The sequence below is a fragment of the Lycium barbarum genome, chromosome 1 (assembly GCF_019175385.1).
Source record: "Lycium barbarum isolate Lr01 chromosome 1, ASM1917538v2, whole genome shotgun sequence".
Taxonomy (NCBI): Eukaryota; Viridiplantae; Streptophyta; class Magnoliopsida; order Solanales; family Solanaceae; genus Lycium; species Lycium barbarum.
The window spans coordinates 39,256,954-39,275,740 of record NC_083337.1 but is presented as its reverse complement, the minus strand read 5'-3'; the positions used below and the strand labels follow the sequence as shown (position 1 = coordinate 39,275,740).

The following is an 18,787-nucleotide window of genomic DNA, read 5'->3' as shown; positions in this document are numbered from 1 at the left end:
TTACGAAGCATTGATACATGAAATACTTGATGTACCGATTCTAACTCAGAAGGAAATTCTAGTTCATATGCCACACCCAGTCGCTCATCTTGAACTTTAGCTTATGTCACCGATTATCCACATAGGATTTCTGTCGGCTCTGAGCCGTTAGTAACCTCTCTTTAATCACCTTCACCTTATCAACTACTTGTTGAATTAAGTCTAGGCCTAGTAAATGATTCTCTCCGACATCGAACCATCCTATGGGTGATCGCCATAAAAGGCCTCATAAGGAGCCATCTGAATAATGGAATGATAACTGTTGTTGTACGCAAACTCAATAAGAGGCAAATGATCATCCCAACTGCCTTGGAAGTCAAGTACACAAGCTCTAAGCATATCCTCAAGGGTCTGTATAGTACGCTCTGCTTGTCCATCTGTCTAGGGGTGAAACGCTGTACTAAGACTCACCTGAGTCCCCAATCCCTACTGAAAAGACTTCCAGAATTTAGCGGTGAACTGTGCTCTTCTATCTGAATAATGGCTGAAGGAACACCATGGAGTCATGCAATCTCCTTAAGATAAAGCCTTGCATAATCCTCGGCTACATAAGTAGTTCTAACAGGCAGAAAATGAGTTGACTTTGTGAGCCTATCAACTATGACCCATATCGAATCACACTTCCACTGAGTACGGGGCAACCCTGTAATGAAGTCCATATTAATTACCTCCCACTTCCATGGCGGAATCTCCATAACTTGTAATAGACCTCCAGGCTTCTGGTGCTCTATTTTGACCTGCTGACAATTTGAACACTGAGCGACAAATTCTGCTATATCTCTTTTCATACCACCCCACCAATAAACTTCCTTGAGATCATGGTACATCTTTGTTGAGCCTGGATGAATAGAATAGCGGGAGTAATGTACCTCTCCCATAACCTGCTGACGGAGTCCTACAACAGTAGGGACACAATCTACCTCGATATATGAGTACTCCATGACCTGTGATCACAAAGGGTGTCTTTTCTTTCTGAGGGGCTGTATCTCGGTAAAGAACTAGAACAGGATCCTCATACTGACACTCCTTTATCTCAACTACCAAGGATATACCGTTGTGTCTTAAACAGTAACTCCCGCGTCACCTGAATCTAGCAATCGAACTCTGAGGCTAGCCAATCGATGAACCTCATGGACCATTTCTCTTCTCTCCGGCGACACGTGAGACAAGCTACCCAAAGATTTATGACTCAGGGCATCGGCTACTACATTAGCCTTCCCGGGATGATACATAATATCCACATCATAATCTTTTAACCTCTCTAACTATCGCCTCTGACACAAGTTCAAATCCTTCTACGTAAAGATGTACTGGAGACTCTTATGATTAGTATAGATATCAACATGGACACCGTATAGGTAGTGCCTCCATATCTTTAAGGCATGAATCACTGCCGCCAGCTCAAGATCATGGGTTGGATAATTATTTTCGTGCTTCTTCAACTGCCTAGAAGCATAAGCGACAACCTTACCGTGCTACATTAGCACACAACCCAATCCAACACCTGAAGCATCACAATATACCACATAGCCATCTGCTCCTTCTAGAAGAGTCAAAACTAGTGTTGAAGTTAGCCTGTCCTTCAATGTCTGAAAACTCTGCTCACAAGCATCTATCCATTGGAACTTAGCTGATTTCTGAGTTAATTTAGTTAATGGGGCTGAAAGAGAGGAAAATCTTTCTACAAACCTTCTATAATAACTTGCCAAGCCCAAGAAACTACGTATCTTCGTTGGTGTCGTAGGCCTTGGCCAATTCTTCACAGCCTCAATCTTCTGGGCATCCACTCTAACACCTTCCTCTGAAATAATGTGACCCAGAAAAGCCACAAAGATCAACCAAAACTCATACTTAGAAAACTTGGCATACCACCCTTTACCTCGAAGAATTCCAAGCACTGTCCGCAGATGTTCTGCATGATCGACCTCGGATGGCGGATAAACCAGAATATCATCTATGAACACGATCACGAACAAATCTAGAAAGGGCCTAAATACACGATTCATCAAATCCATGAGTACAGCTGGGGCATTAGTTAGCCCGACCGACAAAACACGAAACTCATAGTGGCCATATCTAGTTCGGAATGCCATCTTTGGAATGTCCTCTTCCTTGACCCTGACCTGGTGATATCCTGATCTCAAGTCTATCGTCGAGAAATATTTAGCGCCTTGCAACTGATCGAAAAAATCATCGATCCTCGGGAGTGGATACTTATTCTTTACAGTCACTTTATTCAATTTCCTATAATCAATACACATTCGCAAATAGCCATCCTTCTTTCTCACAAATAACATCACGCACCCCATGGTGATGTACTAGGCCTGATAAAGCCCTTCTTGAGCAAATCTTTCAACTGTTCCTTCAACTCCTTCAACTCCGCAGGCACCATCCTATAAGAGGAATAGATATTGGCTGAGTGTCCGGCAATAGGTCAATAGCAAAATTAATCTCCCTCTCTGGGTGAATGCCTGAAAGCTCATCTGGAAACACTTCTGGAAACTCATTAACCATAGGAACAGACTGAAGAGTCAGCGACTCTGCTTGCACATCTTGAACTCGAACTAGATGAAAAATATACCCTTTTCTGATCATCTTCTCTACCTTAAGGTAGGAAACAAACCTACCTCTAGGCGAAGCAGCATTGCCCTTCCACTCTAGGACTGGCTCGCCTGGAAACCGAAATCGAACAATCTTTGCTCTACAATCAACATTAGCATAACAAGAAGCTAACCAGTCCATGCCTATAATAAAATCAAAATAAATCATATCTAATTCAATTAGATCTGCTACGGTATGGCGGTCACAAACTATAACAACACAGTCTCGGTATACTCGTCTAGCTATAACCGGCTCACCAACTGGTGTAGACACCTCAAAAGGTCTAATCAACTCGGGTTCTACCCTAAACATTCTAACAACAAAGGGCGTAACATATGATAAAGTATAGCCTGGATCAATCAGTGCATAAACATCATGGGAGGAAACTAATAATATATTTTTAACAACATCAGGAGACGTCTCGCGGTCCTGTCTACCAGCAAATGCATACACGCGGTGCTGAGAACCGCTCAAGCTGGATGCTCCACTCCGCCCCCTACCTAGCCCTGCTGGCGTCTGAAAAACCTGCCCTGGAGGGTGCACTACAGAAGAAGAGCTAGCCACAGACCCTGTAGGCTGGACCATACTTGTACCAACCCCCATTGGACACTCCCTCATCCTGTGGCCTAACTGCCCCCAAGTATAGCTACCATCTCAGCCCAACTGACACTGACCTACATGTAACTTTCCACACTAGGTACATCGTGGCAAAGGGGGCCTCATCTAGCCTGACTCTGGCCGGTACTGAAAACCTGATGCCCTAGAACTCTGGCCCGCTCTGGAATAAGAAGACCGATCGAACCTCGGACCTGGAAATCGCGGAGGTGCACTCCCTGCCGGCTGATTAGAATACCTGGGATGCTGTTGTCTCTGTTCTCCCCCGAACTCACTAACTATATCGAAAGATCTAGCCCTCTTACCACGGCTCCGGTCATGCTCGCGCTCTATTCTCCGCTGACGTTTACGATCCTCCATATTCTGTGTATACGCATGTATACAGAAGATATCCATGCCTGGCTGTAATGCAGCAGTCGTGCACTCATCTATCAAGTGTGGCCCTAGCCCAGCCATGAAGCGATGAACTCTATTCTCCATCTCAGCCACCATAGATGGGGCATACCTAGCCAAGGAATCGAAGTGTACACAATACTCTTGCACATTCATACTGCCCTGCTCAATACGTAGGAACCTGTTTGCTCGGGCCCGTCGGACCTCTGGAGGTAGGTAATGGCGAAGAAAAGCATCTGAGAACTCTCGCCACACAGTTGGAGGGGCATTTTCTCCCCTAGATAACTCTCATGCCTGATACCACTGTATCGAAATATCCCGGAGTCTATATAAAGCCAATTTCATTGACTCAACCTCATCCGCGTGCATAACTGTCAAAGTCCTCTGCATACCATCAATAAAATCTTGGGGGTCCATATTTTGCTTTACCACAGAAAACTCAGGAGGACCTAACCCAATAAAGGTTTTAACCCTCGAACTACTAGCCCTGTCTGCTGGGTCAACACCAACTCCCTGCCGCTGTACCTATGCGGCTACTAATCTGGCCAACAAACGTACAACATTCTGGCCCTCTGTATCCGGCTGAGGAACTGGGGCTGGTGCTAGAGGCGAGGTATGCGATGTCTTAGACAGCCCCTCTCTTTGAATCTCATCCTGGGCCCTCATGGCCTGTCGTGTATGACTAGTGGCCTCACCTGTCGCTCTCTTGCCCTTCTGGGCAGCTGTAGCTTTCTTGCGAGGCATAGCTGAAATCAGAACAATCCATCCGAAGCGAACGCTTAACACAGGGCTCTATCGCACCATCTAAGAGAGAAAGAATGACATCATCCTAAATGTCCTGTAGCTTCCTGTTTATGAGTGTGGTACACTTCACTCCCTTAAACAAGACTGTACTAGACACGATCTTTAGACAACCCTAGGACGAAACTTCTTTGAAACCACTTCTGTCATGACCCAACCCGATGAGCCGTGACGGGAGTCTGACCTCTAGCGACCAAACACCCATAAATACTTATCTGGGACATACTGAACATCAAAGGCCCATAAATGGCACAAACTAATCTCATAAAAGGGAAACATCAGAACTCTGTACAATCTGCATATATATACGCAACATGCGGAAGAACAGTGCAAGCCAGCTAGGCTGTTACATATACTGTGCACAAAAGAATAGAAACCGACAAGGCTACATCATCTAACTACCACATACAACTGTCTACAAACCTCTACTAGAATAAAAGCTGTAGAAAGGACAGGACAGGGCCCCGTCATACCCATATGCATACACATCTCAAAAGGGGCATACTAAAACTGACTGTAGCTCCGGATCGAATGGAGCATACTGACCACTGCTAGATCTAGAGGTCCTACTGAGCTGGACCACCTGTCTGTCTCCCTGTACCTGCGGGCATGAACGCAGCCCCCCGAGCAACGGGGAGTCAGTACAGATAATGTACCGAGTATGTAAGGAATAAGAGCAATAACATATATATATATATATATATATATATATATATATATATATAAACATGAGAATCATGGATAAGATCTGAACTCATAAGCTGAAATGAGTGACTGCATGTACTTGTATGAACTAGTATCTGCCTAAATCTGCGTAATTGATAATGCCTCTGTGGGCACATAATATGCATGCTCATACCTATCAATGATGACCGTGCATCTGTATGAGTGCGTATATAACAGTTGATGTATGTGTGCGTATATAACGCCTGATGTATGTGTGTATATAACGCCTGTAAGCCTCTATGGCATCTCGTCATATCATATTGGCTCCTCTGTGGCCATAATCAATATCATCATCATAGTAGTAATGCGTTTATAACGCCTTCTAGTCACGGGTCAATGTACATAAATACATAATGAATGTAATGCATGGATAAACTGTATGAACATGACTGGCTACATAAGATTGGACCCATGAACAGAAGGATCACTCATAAGTGGGGTACATGAACATCAAAGACTGAAGCACTCCTAATACTTCTAAGAGTAGAGTAATATGAAATCTCGCTTACTCGCTTGTTGGATCATATCATAGGATCATGCCAAAAGAAGGAAAGGTTAGTCTTATCATACCTTAAAGTATACGCAATCACCCAACTTCTACCTCTTGAACTGGCAAGTCTACAATTAAGATAACGTAGGGCATAATTAGGCTATTTAATTCGCTTACTAGCCATCCTCAAATGCATATAAAGCTCAACGAACTATAAACAATAATTTCCTTGTAAGCTTAAAAATCTCAAACTTCTCATTCGATCCCACATCAACCGCAATACTCACATCAACAATGACAACACACACACACACACACACACACACACACACACACACACACACATATAACAAATATACGTAAACCCGTTTCCAATCATCTCCTAAAACAACCCTATATCACTATATTGCCCTTCATCAACTTAACACTTCCACAATTACCTTCTCTTCACTTAACATCACTAAACTCTTGATAACCAACTTAAATATAAGTGTAGAAATCATTTACATACCTTGAAGGGTCAAGAATCCCAAGAATCACTTCAACTTCAACTCCTTAAACTCCACAACTTGAAGAAACCCTAGAAGCAATCTTCTTCTTCACTATCTCGGATTTACGGGGTTCGGGTCTTGTCAAATCTTCCCTAATATGATGGAAAATATTGGAAGAGAATATATTAGGGTTTTATGATTTTTGGAAGGAGGAAAAATATGAAATAGGGTCGTGGACCACCTATTTATACTTGGAAGCCAAAAAGGCTACAACGGTCCGGTTCAACGAGCGGGTCGATGGCCCGTCGACTTGCCCGTTGACCTGCGCCTGCAGATGCATGGCTGCAGGATCCCATCGACGCCGCATGTCGATGATCCGTCGAACATGTCGACGATGACTGGTGTCCTGCAGGTTTTTCTGGTTCAGTTCCGATCGCGTCGACTCGATTCGCTCAATTTTTAACTCCATAGATTGCCAGGAATATCTTCTGGTACCCTTGTACACGGGGTAAGACATTTTCTACCTCCAAACTCGGGCTCGGGTCTCTATTCCAAGGGCATACCCGACTAGGAAACCATAGGTTCTACCACTACGAACACGGGGGCTGTAACATTGTTATTGTTGTTGGGCTGTTTGATGACCCTTAGTGGTCTTTGGGATGTAGTATAAACAGGGGAGATGCTGCCCGAATTTCGGCAGATTCCCAATAGAATTAAATTGAAGGCTTAAGATGAGCGTACGACATTAAGCCTAACCATAGTATGAATGGTTTATATGTAGATTTATGAGCTTGGAAGGATAAACGTTGAGTGGCTAAGGAGACCGAAAGGTATGTTAAGGATAGTCCCTTTCTTTCAAAAGGCATGATTCCTATGTTATGATTCCATATATTTTTCCATAACCTTCTTACTTCCAAAAGTTAGAAGTTCATCATTCTTAAAGCTTCTTATAATGTTAAAGAGGAGAACGTTTTTATGATGATTATGACGATGATGATTTTAATTCTAGAAATTTCATAGCTTATGATGTCAATACTATTATGAGATTATTGAGATTATTTCATGATTTTCTCGATTTTATCCATTGTTGTTGATCTAACCTTATAATAATTGTTCCTTCAAGGTGAGATATAGCGATGATGATAATTCCATAATGAAAATCGGAGGTTACCGACCTTACATCACACCGATGAATTTATAGCTTTTATTTGGCTCTCATGCATGCTTTATATATATGTATATATTTTACTACACCGAGTCGCGCTATAGTCGGCGGGGTACGACACCTATTGTGCAACCACTGATCAGTTGGTATTAGAAACCGAGTCCCGAAAGGGCCGGGTACGTTACACACCGAATCCTGAAAGGGCCGGGTACGTTACACACCGAGTCCTGAAAGGGCCGGGTACGTTACACACCGAGTCCTGAAAGGGCCGGGTACGTTATGATGATGATATTATATATATATATATATATATATATATATATATATATATATATATATATATATATATATATATATATATATATATATATGTGTGTGTGTGTGTGTGTGTGTGTGTCTGAAAAAGTCTTTTTTTTAAAAGCTAAGCATGTATGACATCTGCCTTATGATGGCACCCAGATGTACAAGTTATCTCTCTTATTCCATGTTATCTTTCATATCTATATTATGTTGTTATTCATGCCTTACATACTCAGTACATTATTCGTACAGACGTCCCTTCTTGTGGACACTGTGTTCATGCCCGCAGGTTTAGGTAGTCAGGTAAGCAGCCCAGTGCATTAGGATCTTCCCTCAGCTGCAGTCAGTGCGCTCCACTTGGTTCGGAGCTGCAGTCTATTTTGGTATGATATTTTGATTTGCACATATAGGTATGACGAAGCCTTGTCCCGTCCTTCCTATAGTTTATATTCCATAGAGGTCTATAGACATTGGTACGTAGTTAGCAAGTTATGTAGCCTTGCCAGCTCTATGATACTCGTGACGTTCTAGCGACCTTGTTGGTCCGCATATACACATATATGTTGGATTATCGGATATTTTTATGTTGGGCCCTTTCTGCGTGCAGGTATTCTTTGAGTTATATTATATGTTGTTCAAAGTAACTGTTAAGTCAGGTGGTTCCCGACCTATGGGTCGGAGCCCGTCATGCCCCTCGTTGGGGTGTGACACAAACACTTAAAACCAGCTTTCCAACCAAAGGACCAAAACACCCCCGAATGCCTCGGGAACCAAATCAACCATCTTACCAAGTTATAATTTACCTTCCGAACCTAATGGAACTGATGAAAATCCCAAAAAAAAAAACTCATTTACCCAAAAGTCAACTATTGGTTAACACTTTTTCACTTATTCAACTTAAAAGCTTCTAAATCTCTCAAATCAACCAAGACTCACCCAACTACCTCGGGAACTGTGCCACCCATCCCCGCAAGTCAAAACATTCTAACGAAGCTAGGGGAAGGGTCAATAGGGTAAACAGGTAAAATGCCTAAACGACCAAACAGTTCGTTACACCATTTCTATTGAAAACCCCATTTTCTAAGATGAAGCCATGGATGGATTTGCTAAATAAAGGATGGCACAACGGGGAAATACTTAGATTAAGATTAAAAACTTACCCCCGAATTAAATATTGAAGAATGCCCTTGAAATCACCCAAATTCGAGATCCCAAAATTGGAATATGAATAATGAGGTTCGAAGTTGGAAGTTTATTCTGTCCAAGTCTATTTTGTTCTTTGCGATCGCGGCCCTACCCAAGCGATCAGGATCTATTCTGACCCAGCCCATCGCGAATGGGACGTGGCCATCACGATCCCGATGAGCCGGTATAACCCGGTCCAACCCCGAATACCCTTCGCAAATGCGAGCCATAGACCACAATGGTGAAGGAAACTAGATGAAGGCATCAGGAATTTGCTGATGTCTCCCAAATTCTTATCCAACTCCACAAACTCATGCGGGACCTCCTGGACACAAACCATATATGCATTTTCAGTCATAAAACACGCTACAAACTTGCTTGCGCACTCAAAACACCTAAAAGAGGTCGTCTTAACCCAATGCTGACTGTGGTCAACTCCAAATCCTTAACTTAACTAGTTTCTCAACCAGTGACCCAAATCATACCCGAACCTCTCGGGGCCCAAACCAACTACTCTACAAAGTCATAAATCACGTTACGGACCTAATATAATCGACAAAACTTCACAAAAGACGCATTTACCCCCGATGTTGACTTTTGTCAAATTTCCTCGTTTCCTTAACTTAAGAAATTTTGGGTGATGTTCGTTGTTGTTTGTTATTCGTTCATGTTGTGTGTATTTTGCTTTTGGATCATTAGAAATAAAATAAAAAAGGAAAACCCTCATTAAAAATTTAAAAAGAAAAGAAGACGTAAAAGTGCATCAAGTTAGGTTTGATTCCTCGAACCTAAGGAATTAAACCCGGTTCTTAACCAATACACCACACACGAGTCTCTTTTGACCATGGGTTCCTTCATATAATACTAGATATATTTTAAAAATTATACACATAATATAGTGAGTTTATTCGGGTGACCATGGGTTCACGTGAGGGTTCGCGTGACCCATTTTTAGCACATAAATTCATCACTGGTATTCCGTGCATAATTTGGAGGTGTCATCAGTCATGTGAAACAAACTCCTTTTTAAACCAATATTGAACCATTCAGGTATTTATCCAAAGTGGTTCTGTTATTAACAATAAAAGAACCTTAAGAAAAAAAAACAAGTACAAGTAAGGTGAGCTCGATTTTACCTTACAAATCTTTATGAGGTCAAACACCTATTCACAACATAATGTTTTAAATATTTAATGCAACTCTATATTAATAATCTCTTGACATATTCTAAATTTATGGTTTATTGATGTGGCTAACTTTTAGAATCTAATCGACTAGATTAATTTAATTTAATTTTATATTAGATAGCTAACTACATAGGAAAATTACTACTAAATGCAATTTCCAAATGACTTAATAGTTCGTAAAAATTCACTTAAACTCGTAAGAAGTGAAAGGTGAAAAATATTTTATAACAATTGGAGTTAAGTTTAAAGCTACACTTATAAAATCTACAAAGTTTATACCGAAAAAGAAAATAAATGTCAGCGAAGGAGAATCATCTTCATGTCGGCTACTGCTTCTAGCCAAATAAAAAAGAAGTGAAAAGGGGAAATGGGTGTATAATAATTATCTGGAATGACTACGTTTAAAGTATTTTGGTCTTTTTTTACAAAATTATACTTTTAGGATATTAAACTAGACTGATACGCCTTTAAAGGGAAAGAAATATCTTGCCAGTTGAATTCAACGTAAAAATAATAATTTAAATTATGTGCTGGAATTTCATATCAAGAAGTGCTTTGATCGAATGAAGCATCAATCATATGTTTCTTTTAAACATCAAGCGTGAGTTATATGACTAAGAAGAACGATTCAATATATTCAGAACAATTGATTTTCATTTTTGAATAAGAAGTGGAACTTTACTACATTTTGTTCTTATATGTAATAAAATTTGACAATTTAATTTTAAGGAAAAAATTAAGTTTCGTAAAAACAAGCAATTGCAAAGACCATTGAGCAAGCGACGCTTGCGGACAAATCATGAAATTTTTACGGCTATTTTTGTTTGGCCATCAATCACCAATCTTCCATCACCAAACAACCTCACATAACACTTAATATATAAAAGGTCAGCCCCCCTCAACAGAATGCACAATCATTCTTTGATTGTCCTTTTTGTCAATAGAAACCCTTTTATTGTTTCTATTAAAATCAAACAAAGAAAAAAAAAGTAGAAAAAAAAAACCGAAAAGACATGGAAAAGTTAAGATTTGCTCTTGTGTTGCTAGCGTGGTGTCTTTCAACATCGCTGGTTAAAGGAGGAGATCCTACTTTGTTCTTTGAATGGAAAGTTACCTATGGCACCATCTCTCCCCTTGGTGTGCCCCAACAAGTCATTTTGATCAATGACAAATTTCCAGGACCTATTATCAATGGCACCTCGAATAATAACGTTGTTGTCAATGTCTTCAACCAGTTGGATGAGCCATTCCTTTTCACATGGAACGGTGTACAACAGAGGAAAAACTCTTGGCAAGAAGGTACACTAGGTACCAATTGTCCCATTCCTCCTGGAAGCAATTTCACATACCAATTCCAGGTCAAGGATCAAATTGGAAGCTTTTTCTATTACCCTACCACGGCTTTGCATCGGGCAGCTGGTGGATATGGTGGCATCAGTGTCCATAGTCGCGCATTGATTCCCGTACCCTATGATGTTAACCCTGCTGACGAGTTCTTTGTCCTTGTGAGTGATTGGTACACCAAGAGTCATACCCAATTGAAGAAGTTTTTGGACAGTGGACGCTCAATGGGAAGGCCCGAAGGAGTCATCATCAATGGCAAGAGTGGCAAAGGCGATGGCAAGGATGAGCCAATGTTCTCTATGACCCCCGGAAAGACATATCGGTATAGGTTTTGTAATGTCGGCATGAAGGATTCTATCAATGTTAGAATCCAAGGACATACCATGAAATTGGTGGAAATTGAAGGATCCCACACCGTGCAAAACATGTACGATTCACTTGATGTACACTTGGGACAATGTATGTCTGTCTTGGTGAACGCTGACAAAGACCCCAAGGATTACTTCCTTGTGGCCTCTACGCGATTCACCAAGGAACCCCACACTGCTACTGCCACAATCCGCTACACTAATGGCAAAGGCCCTGCCTCACCAGAGTTGCCAAAGGCCCCAGTTGGCTGGGCTTGGTCACTCAACCAGTTCCGCTCTTTCCGTTGGAATTTGACAGCAAGTGCAGCTAGACCTAATCCACAGGGATCTTACCACTACGGTCAAATCAACATTACACGCACCATCAAACTAGTGAACACAGCCGGGCAAGTGGACGGAAAGCTCCGATATGCCCTCAATGGTGTCTCACATGAGAACCCTACAACCCCAATTAAGTTGGCCGAATACTATGGTGTTGCAGACAAGGTATTCAAATATGACCTTATGAAGGATGATTATGAACTTCCAGCAGGGAAAGCAGAAGATAAGATCACACTAGCACCCAATGTAGTTAATGCCACTTACCGTAACTTTGTGGAGATCATCTTTGAGAACCACGAGAAGAGCGTTCAATCTTTTCACTTGGCCGGGTATTCCTTCTTTGCTGTTGCGTAAGTACCTTTCCCCAAACGTTTACTCTGCCTTTAGAATAATTTTTACTCCTAGTCAAGAATGCTAGTTTCACTACTCCAGACGACTAACATTAAAGGTCGGACCTATCAAGTCTAAATCATGAATCAGCTTCTGCTATGAACACAGTGATTTAATGAAATGACCTTGTGCATGTAGGGTTGAACCAGGGAAATGGAACCCCGAGAAGAGGAGGAACTACAACTTGCTTGATGCCGTATCCAGGAATACCATCCAAGTTTATCCTAACTCATGGGCAGCCATAATGACCACTCTTGATAATGCTGGTCTCTGGAACCTGAGGTCCAACTCAGTGGAAAGACAATACTTGGGACAGCAGCTTTACTTCAGCGTCCTCTCTCCAAAAAGAGATTTGAAAGATGAATACAACATGCCAGACAATGATGTCTTGTGTGGCATCATCAAGGACATGCCTCTTCCAAAACCTTATTCCGTATAAACATTTTAATTATGATTTCATAATAAATTTTTGCTCCTAACTCTGATGTTTCACGGTAAAGAATTGTCAAGTTCTTTTATTTAGGGATTAATATTTTGTGTTAGAGTGAGGACTTTAGCATAATCAAAGAAAAGAAAAAAAAAAAGTGGCGAGAAGGATGTTTATATGTGAAGGGATTGAAGAGTTGAAGCAACCGACGAAGAAATTGGCCGTCCTTTTTTCCAAGCGGAATATAAATTCCTTCTTTTTTGTTCTAAATAGCATAGTCAAGAAATGAATTTGTTATTTGTAACTTAATGCATTGATCAAATCACTTATAAATAAGAGGACAACGAATGTTTCTCATCCTCCTTGATACCTTTTATTCTTGCTATATTCTTCTCCTTTATGCTTTGGTTTCAGCTTACTATTTCCTCTCGATAAATAAGAGTATTCAAAGAAGGATAGATCTGATCAATAGGCTTACATGTGGTTTTATAAGATTTTTCATTAAAACCTTGTAACACGACAAGTTAGGAAGATAAGAGTCAGGATGCAGACTTCTGAACGAGTCATGATCGGTATTCGGTACTCATCTTAATTTAACCAAGGGTACCTTCTTGGCTTTTCTATTTTATTTGTTCTAGTTCTATTATTCAATGCATCTCAATATAACTCAAGTCAATTTAAAGAAACTCTTTTTTGAAGGTTTAAAGGAAATAACATTCTAATCAAAACTAAATAATATGTTGAATACACTGAAAATAAACATACAACAACAACAATAACAACAACAACCCAATGAAATCCTACATCGTGGGGTCTGGGGAGGGTAAAGTGTATGCAGACCTTACTCCTACCAAGGTAGGACGGCTGTTTCCGAAAGACCCTCGGCTCAAGAAAAGCATAAAAGCATAAAAAAAGTCAGATAAGGCTAAGAGATTCAAAGCGATATGGAAATGAAATAATATAAAATAAAGTAATACAATCGACACAGATACCACAGGATAATCAAAGCACAGGAAATAGCAGATAATAGTATAAATCTGAGCACAAGAAATTATATTGCGATACTGCGACTACTATTAAGAACGGTAACGAGACTATCTATTAGCCTTCTACCCTAATTTGGGTCCTCCAAACCCTCCTATCTAAGGTCATGTCCTCGGTAAGCTGTAATTGCGCCATGTCGTGTCTAATTACCTCTCCCCAATACTTCTTCGGCCCACCCCTACCTCGTCTGAAACCATCCATGGCCAACCTCTCACACCTCCGCACTGGGGCATCTGTGTCTCTCCTCTTCACATGCCCAAACCATCTCAATCTCGCTTCTCGCATCTTGTCTTCCACCGAGGCCACCCCCCACCTTATCCCGAATAACCTCGTTCCTAATCCTGTCGCTCCTGGTGTGGCCACACATCCATCTCAACATTCTCATCTTGGCAACTTTCATCTTTTGAACGTGAGAGATCTTAACTGGCCAGCACTCCGCCCCATACAACATAGTCGGTCTAACCACCGCTTTGTAGAACTTGCCCTTAAGTTTTGGTGGCACCTTCTTGTCACATAGCACTCCGGAAACAAGCCTCCATTTCATCCACCCTGCCCCAATACGATGTGTGACATCATCATCAATCTCCCCGCTGTCTTGCACAATAGACCCAAGGTACTTAAAACTACTTTTCTTCTGGATGGCCTGGGTACCAAGCCTCACTTCCACGCCAGCCTCCTGAGGTGCTTCACTGAACTTACACTCCAAGTACTCTGTCTTGGTCCTACTCAGCTTAAACCCTTTAGCCTCCAGAGTATGTCTCCAACCCTCCAGCTTAGCGTTGACTCCGCTACGAGTCTCGTCGATCAGGACTATGTTGTCCGCGAAAAGCATACACCATGGCACTTCACCTTGAATTTGTCGTGTCAATCCATCCATCACTAAGGCAAATAGAAACGGACTAAGAGCTGATCCTTGATGCAACCCCATCACAACTGGAAAGTGCTCTGAGTCTCCTCCTACTGTCCTTACTCTGGTTTTGGCTCCCTCATACATGTCCTTGATCACCCTAATGTACGCCACAGGTACACTTTTAGCCTCCAAGCATTTCCATAGGATCTCTCTTGGAACTTTGTCATAAGCCTTTTCTAGGTCGATGAATACCATGTGTAAGTCTCTCTTCCTCTCCCTATACTGCTCCACCAATCTTCTCACAAGATGGATGGTTTCTGAAAATAAACATAATGCAATCTAAATACCAATAACTAAATTCTAGCATTGGTTATGAAAATTCTAACTTTAAAGAACTGGCGGACTTCACAGGACACAAACTTCCTAGTTAATCCTCAAAATAAATGAAGTAAATGACTAAAATAATATTGAAGCTGAAGGTCAGTCCCCACGAAAGATAAAGTGAAGCTCACCAATAACTAAGATATTGAGGAGAATATCGTAGCTCGCAATCTGCTTTCCTGAAAAACTTGTGTCTATATTGGTGCTTGAGCTTCAGACACCTCAACCATTTTGTAAAATATAATTAGCCTGCAAGTTGTAAATAGAAATCCCAAATCGATATATCTCTTATCTAAGATTAGCTTTTTCTGCTGCAAATTATTTTGCCATGTTTGTAAGTCCATCACAAAGACACTCATATACTTTTAGTCTTGAGTCTCGCTCCATTAGCCAGATTTGACTCACTATCTCCACTTCTTCACAATTTTCTGCTTGTTGATCAGTGAAAGTCTTTTTTGGCTTTGATCTCCATCTCTATGATTTCTGCACTAATCTATTCTATAAATTTTTAGCGTTCAACATTCTGCTCTAGCATTTTCTTCAACACATCAATAAGGTGAGCATCATGTCCACATCCTCCACTTGAATGGTGAGATTGCAAAGGAAGTTTGGAATGTTTTTAGTAGTGTTGTTGGTATACAAATGAATGGTTATCAGGTGAAACAAGCAGTGCAGATTTGGTGGAATGCACATTGTCACTACAAACTGAAACCTATTTTCAAAGCAGTGCCATCAATGATCATGTGGCAAATCTCGAAATGGAGAAACTCTAAGTTGCATGGGGGTTCAATGTCTACTCACAAAGTGATACATGAGATTCATCAGAATATTTTCTTACTATGTAGAGTGAGATATCCATCTTTGAACATTCCACACAAGTGGCCGATATAATAGACTACTTTGAGAAGTTTAGGTGCAACGACCTGCTAGGTCATTATGGGAAGGTGACTTAGAAAGCTATGTTACACCCTGAAAAATTTCGCGCTACCTAGACTGAAGACAGCTTAGTGTAAGCCCGAATAAGAGTAAAGTTATACAGGGATTAAGGAGGAAGGTTATATCATAAGAGTGTATTCATATGTATATATGATGTGTGGAGACCAAATGGGGTGAATCGGTTCATATGTCACTTGACGAAAAGCCCTCGTTACTGTAAGCTAAGCGGGGCCCACATGTCGGGATTTTATAAAGGACATATGAAGAGATATATGAGTAGTACATGTGAAGTTGAGCAAGTCCTAAGAAGAACCCTTAAGCCAAATATGGGCATAAGCCCTCCAAAAGGATGATTTAAAGATACGTTTTCGGATGACCTGACTTGGAGGGGCCAAAACGCTATTATACGTTTGGAATTTGGAAACATACAAAGAATGAAAGTTGTAGATAATTGAAAGATATTTCCAACCGTAGGTCGTGGGCCCTCACAGCATATCGGGATCAAAAGTTATGACCATTTTAAGATCAGGACTCTAAGCTGCCAAAATGGCTCCGCGGGCCCCACATGGGTAAGTCGGTGGAACCGACCTAGGGGGGATATAAATATCCCCACCAACTCGTTTTTTTCAGCATAATAACATTCTCAAAGGTCCTAGAAAATTCTCCACACCTCCCCCAAACATTATAGTCCGATAAATCAAGAATTTAACACCATTACACCAAATCAGTCCGTGAAAGGTGATTGTTCTTGCTTCTACTTAAGTGTGGCGTTGGAGAAAATTGATGTGCCTGAGTTCCTTCAAGTATAAGGTATGTTATTCATCCCATCTCTTATGTTGGGTTTATTTGAATGTTATATCCTGCATTTTTGCACATTTGGGAAATTTGAAATAATTGTGACAAGTTAAAGATAAGACTATATTTTGATCTTGTTTGGTATATAAGTTGTTCATAAGAAATATTGATGTGAAAAATCTCGAGGGATGCTAAGGGCAAAATTGGAATTTTGAAAAAAAAATTTGTTCCATGAATTACAAATGCTAGCCAACTAATTGGGCTCAAAAAAAAAAAGGGAAAAAGAGGCCCAAGTCTAAGAGGTGGCCGGCCAAGCCTTGGCCCAAGCCCATGGATTAATTAATCCATGTGGTTAATAATAAAAAGGGCCATGTATTCACCATTTTCATTCTAGAAAATTCAAGACAAAAAAAAAAAAAAAAGAGCAAGAACAAAGGGGAGGCCATTTGGCCAACCCCATGGAAATTTGGCCATGAGAAATCTTGTTCCAAAAATTTGTTTCTTCATGTATTCCTACTAATTTGAAGGCCCTCTTTAACATGGTATAGTTGTTGAAGCAAGAATCTTCCTCTTTGTTGCAAGTTCACAACTTTAGTCAAGTGAGGAAGTTGAAGGAAAAGGTAAGAATTTCTCTTCTTCTATATGTTATGGATGTTTGTGAAGGTTGTAGTATGTGAAGATGGATGAAATTCATGAAGAATATTGAATGTGTGTGTGGCCGTGTGGTGTAGGGTGAAGGGGAGATGAACAAATATTATTTAGTATGTTAATTGTGTTGATTTTAGCTTTGTGAAGTAAATGGAAGATTAATGGCTTAAGTTAGCATGAAATATTTGTTGTTGAGTTGTCGGAAAGTATGTGATTTTATTATAAATTATGTAATTGAGAAAATGAAGTTGTAGGATGCAAATGGTGATTGTTGTAAGTGAAATTGGAAGATAAAAATGTGTTGTGAATGTTTATGTTGAAAATTGGAGGTTTTGGGTGGATTATGGTTTGGTGGAATTTTTGTGCATTTTGTAGAATAATGTGAAATGCTTTCGAATTGTGTTTGAATGGTCTTGGATTAGTGAATGAATATGAAAGCATTGATATTAGTTTGAAAGTGTGAAGTTGGAGTAGAAGTTGTTGCATTATGTAGAAAGGAGGGTTATTTATGTTGGAATGTGTTTTGTAGTGATTGTGAATGTTGTTGGTATTGCTATTGGTATTGTTGTTGTATTTTTTGGCCGAATTAAATTCTCGGGGATGGCGCATTTACAGGGGAAATGCTGCCGAAATTTCCGTAGACAAGTGTTACTTTAAGATTTAACTTCTAAAGGCTCCTAATTAATGTTTGGTAAATGTGCCCATTTGTAGATTTTGGAGAGTTTGGGACTTGAATTTGGAGTAGCGTAAGAAGCGGAAAAAAGGTATGTAAAGCTTTACCCTTCCTTCTTTTGGCATGTCTTAGACCTATTAGGTTTGGATACGAGCCCCGGGGCGATTCCATTCCTAGCAATCCGAGTTTGAATTTGACCCTTTTTCATTCAGTAGAATTGAATCAAATTCTTCATGTCTTGTTAAGAATAAGTGCGGAAACATCTATAACTTGCCCAAATGGATCCGAATGACACTAAGACCTTCATAAGTGGACCCATAAAGTTCAATGTACGTAATTTGTGTACGCTACCTCGACTTGACCCGAGGTGGGCCCACAGTCCCCGAGACCCACCTGTGTTATCTTATTTGATTCATTTTCGTACAATAATCAAGGAAAACTTTGGACTACTGTTCCGAGTTGTTGTGATTCGTATGCATCCTCTGAAATAAGCATCTAGGAACTTCGATATAAGTATTCTAATTTGACTATTCTGATACAACTAGTCCGATACAAGTGATTTGATATGAGTGCTCCCAACTCTGATATAAGTATCCTGATATGAACATTTTGATACG

The 18,787-nt window shown here is 40.5% G+C and overlaps 1 protein-coding gene across 1 annotated transcript; it reads left to right on the top strand.

Annotated features, from left to right (window-relative positions):
* The first annotated feature begins 10,901 nt into the window (after positions 1 to 10,901).
* Positions 10,902 to 13,202, top strand: LOC132635127 (L-ascorbate oxidase homolog). The gene is made up of 2 exons (XM_060351388.1): positions 10,902 to 12,376; positions 12,555 to 13,202. Exons 1-2 carry the CDS (start codon positions 11,007 to 11,009, stop codon positions 12,853 to 12,855), a joined length of 1,671 nt encoding a protein of 556 aa, XP_060207371.1. The 5' UTR covers positions 10,902 to 11,006; the 3' UTR covers positions 12,856 to 13,202.
* Positions 13,203 to 18,787: the final 5,585 nt, after the last annotated feature.

Bases quoted from the DNA above. Each gene is read 5' to 3' on its own strand.
- LOC132635127 (XM_060351388.1), top strand. From the start codon at position 11,007: ATGGAAAAGTTAAGATTTGCTCTTGTGTTGCTAGCGTGGTGTCTTTCA. The intron at 12,377-12,554 runs GTAAGTACCTTT...TTGTGCATGTAG, and splicing joins TATTCCTTCTTTGCTGTTGC to GGTTGAACCAGGGAAATGGA.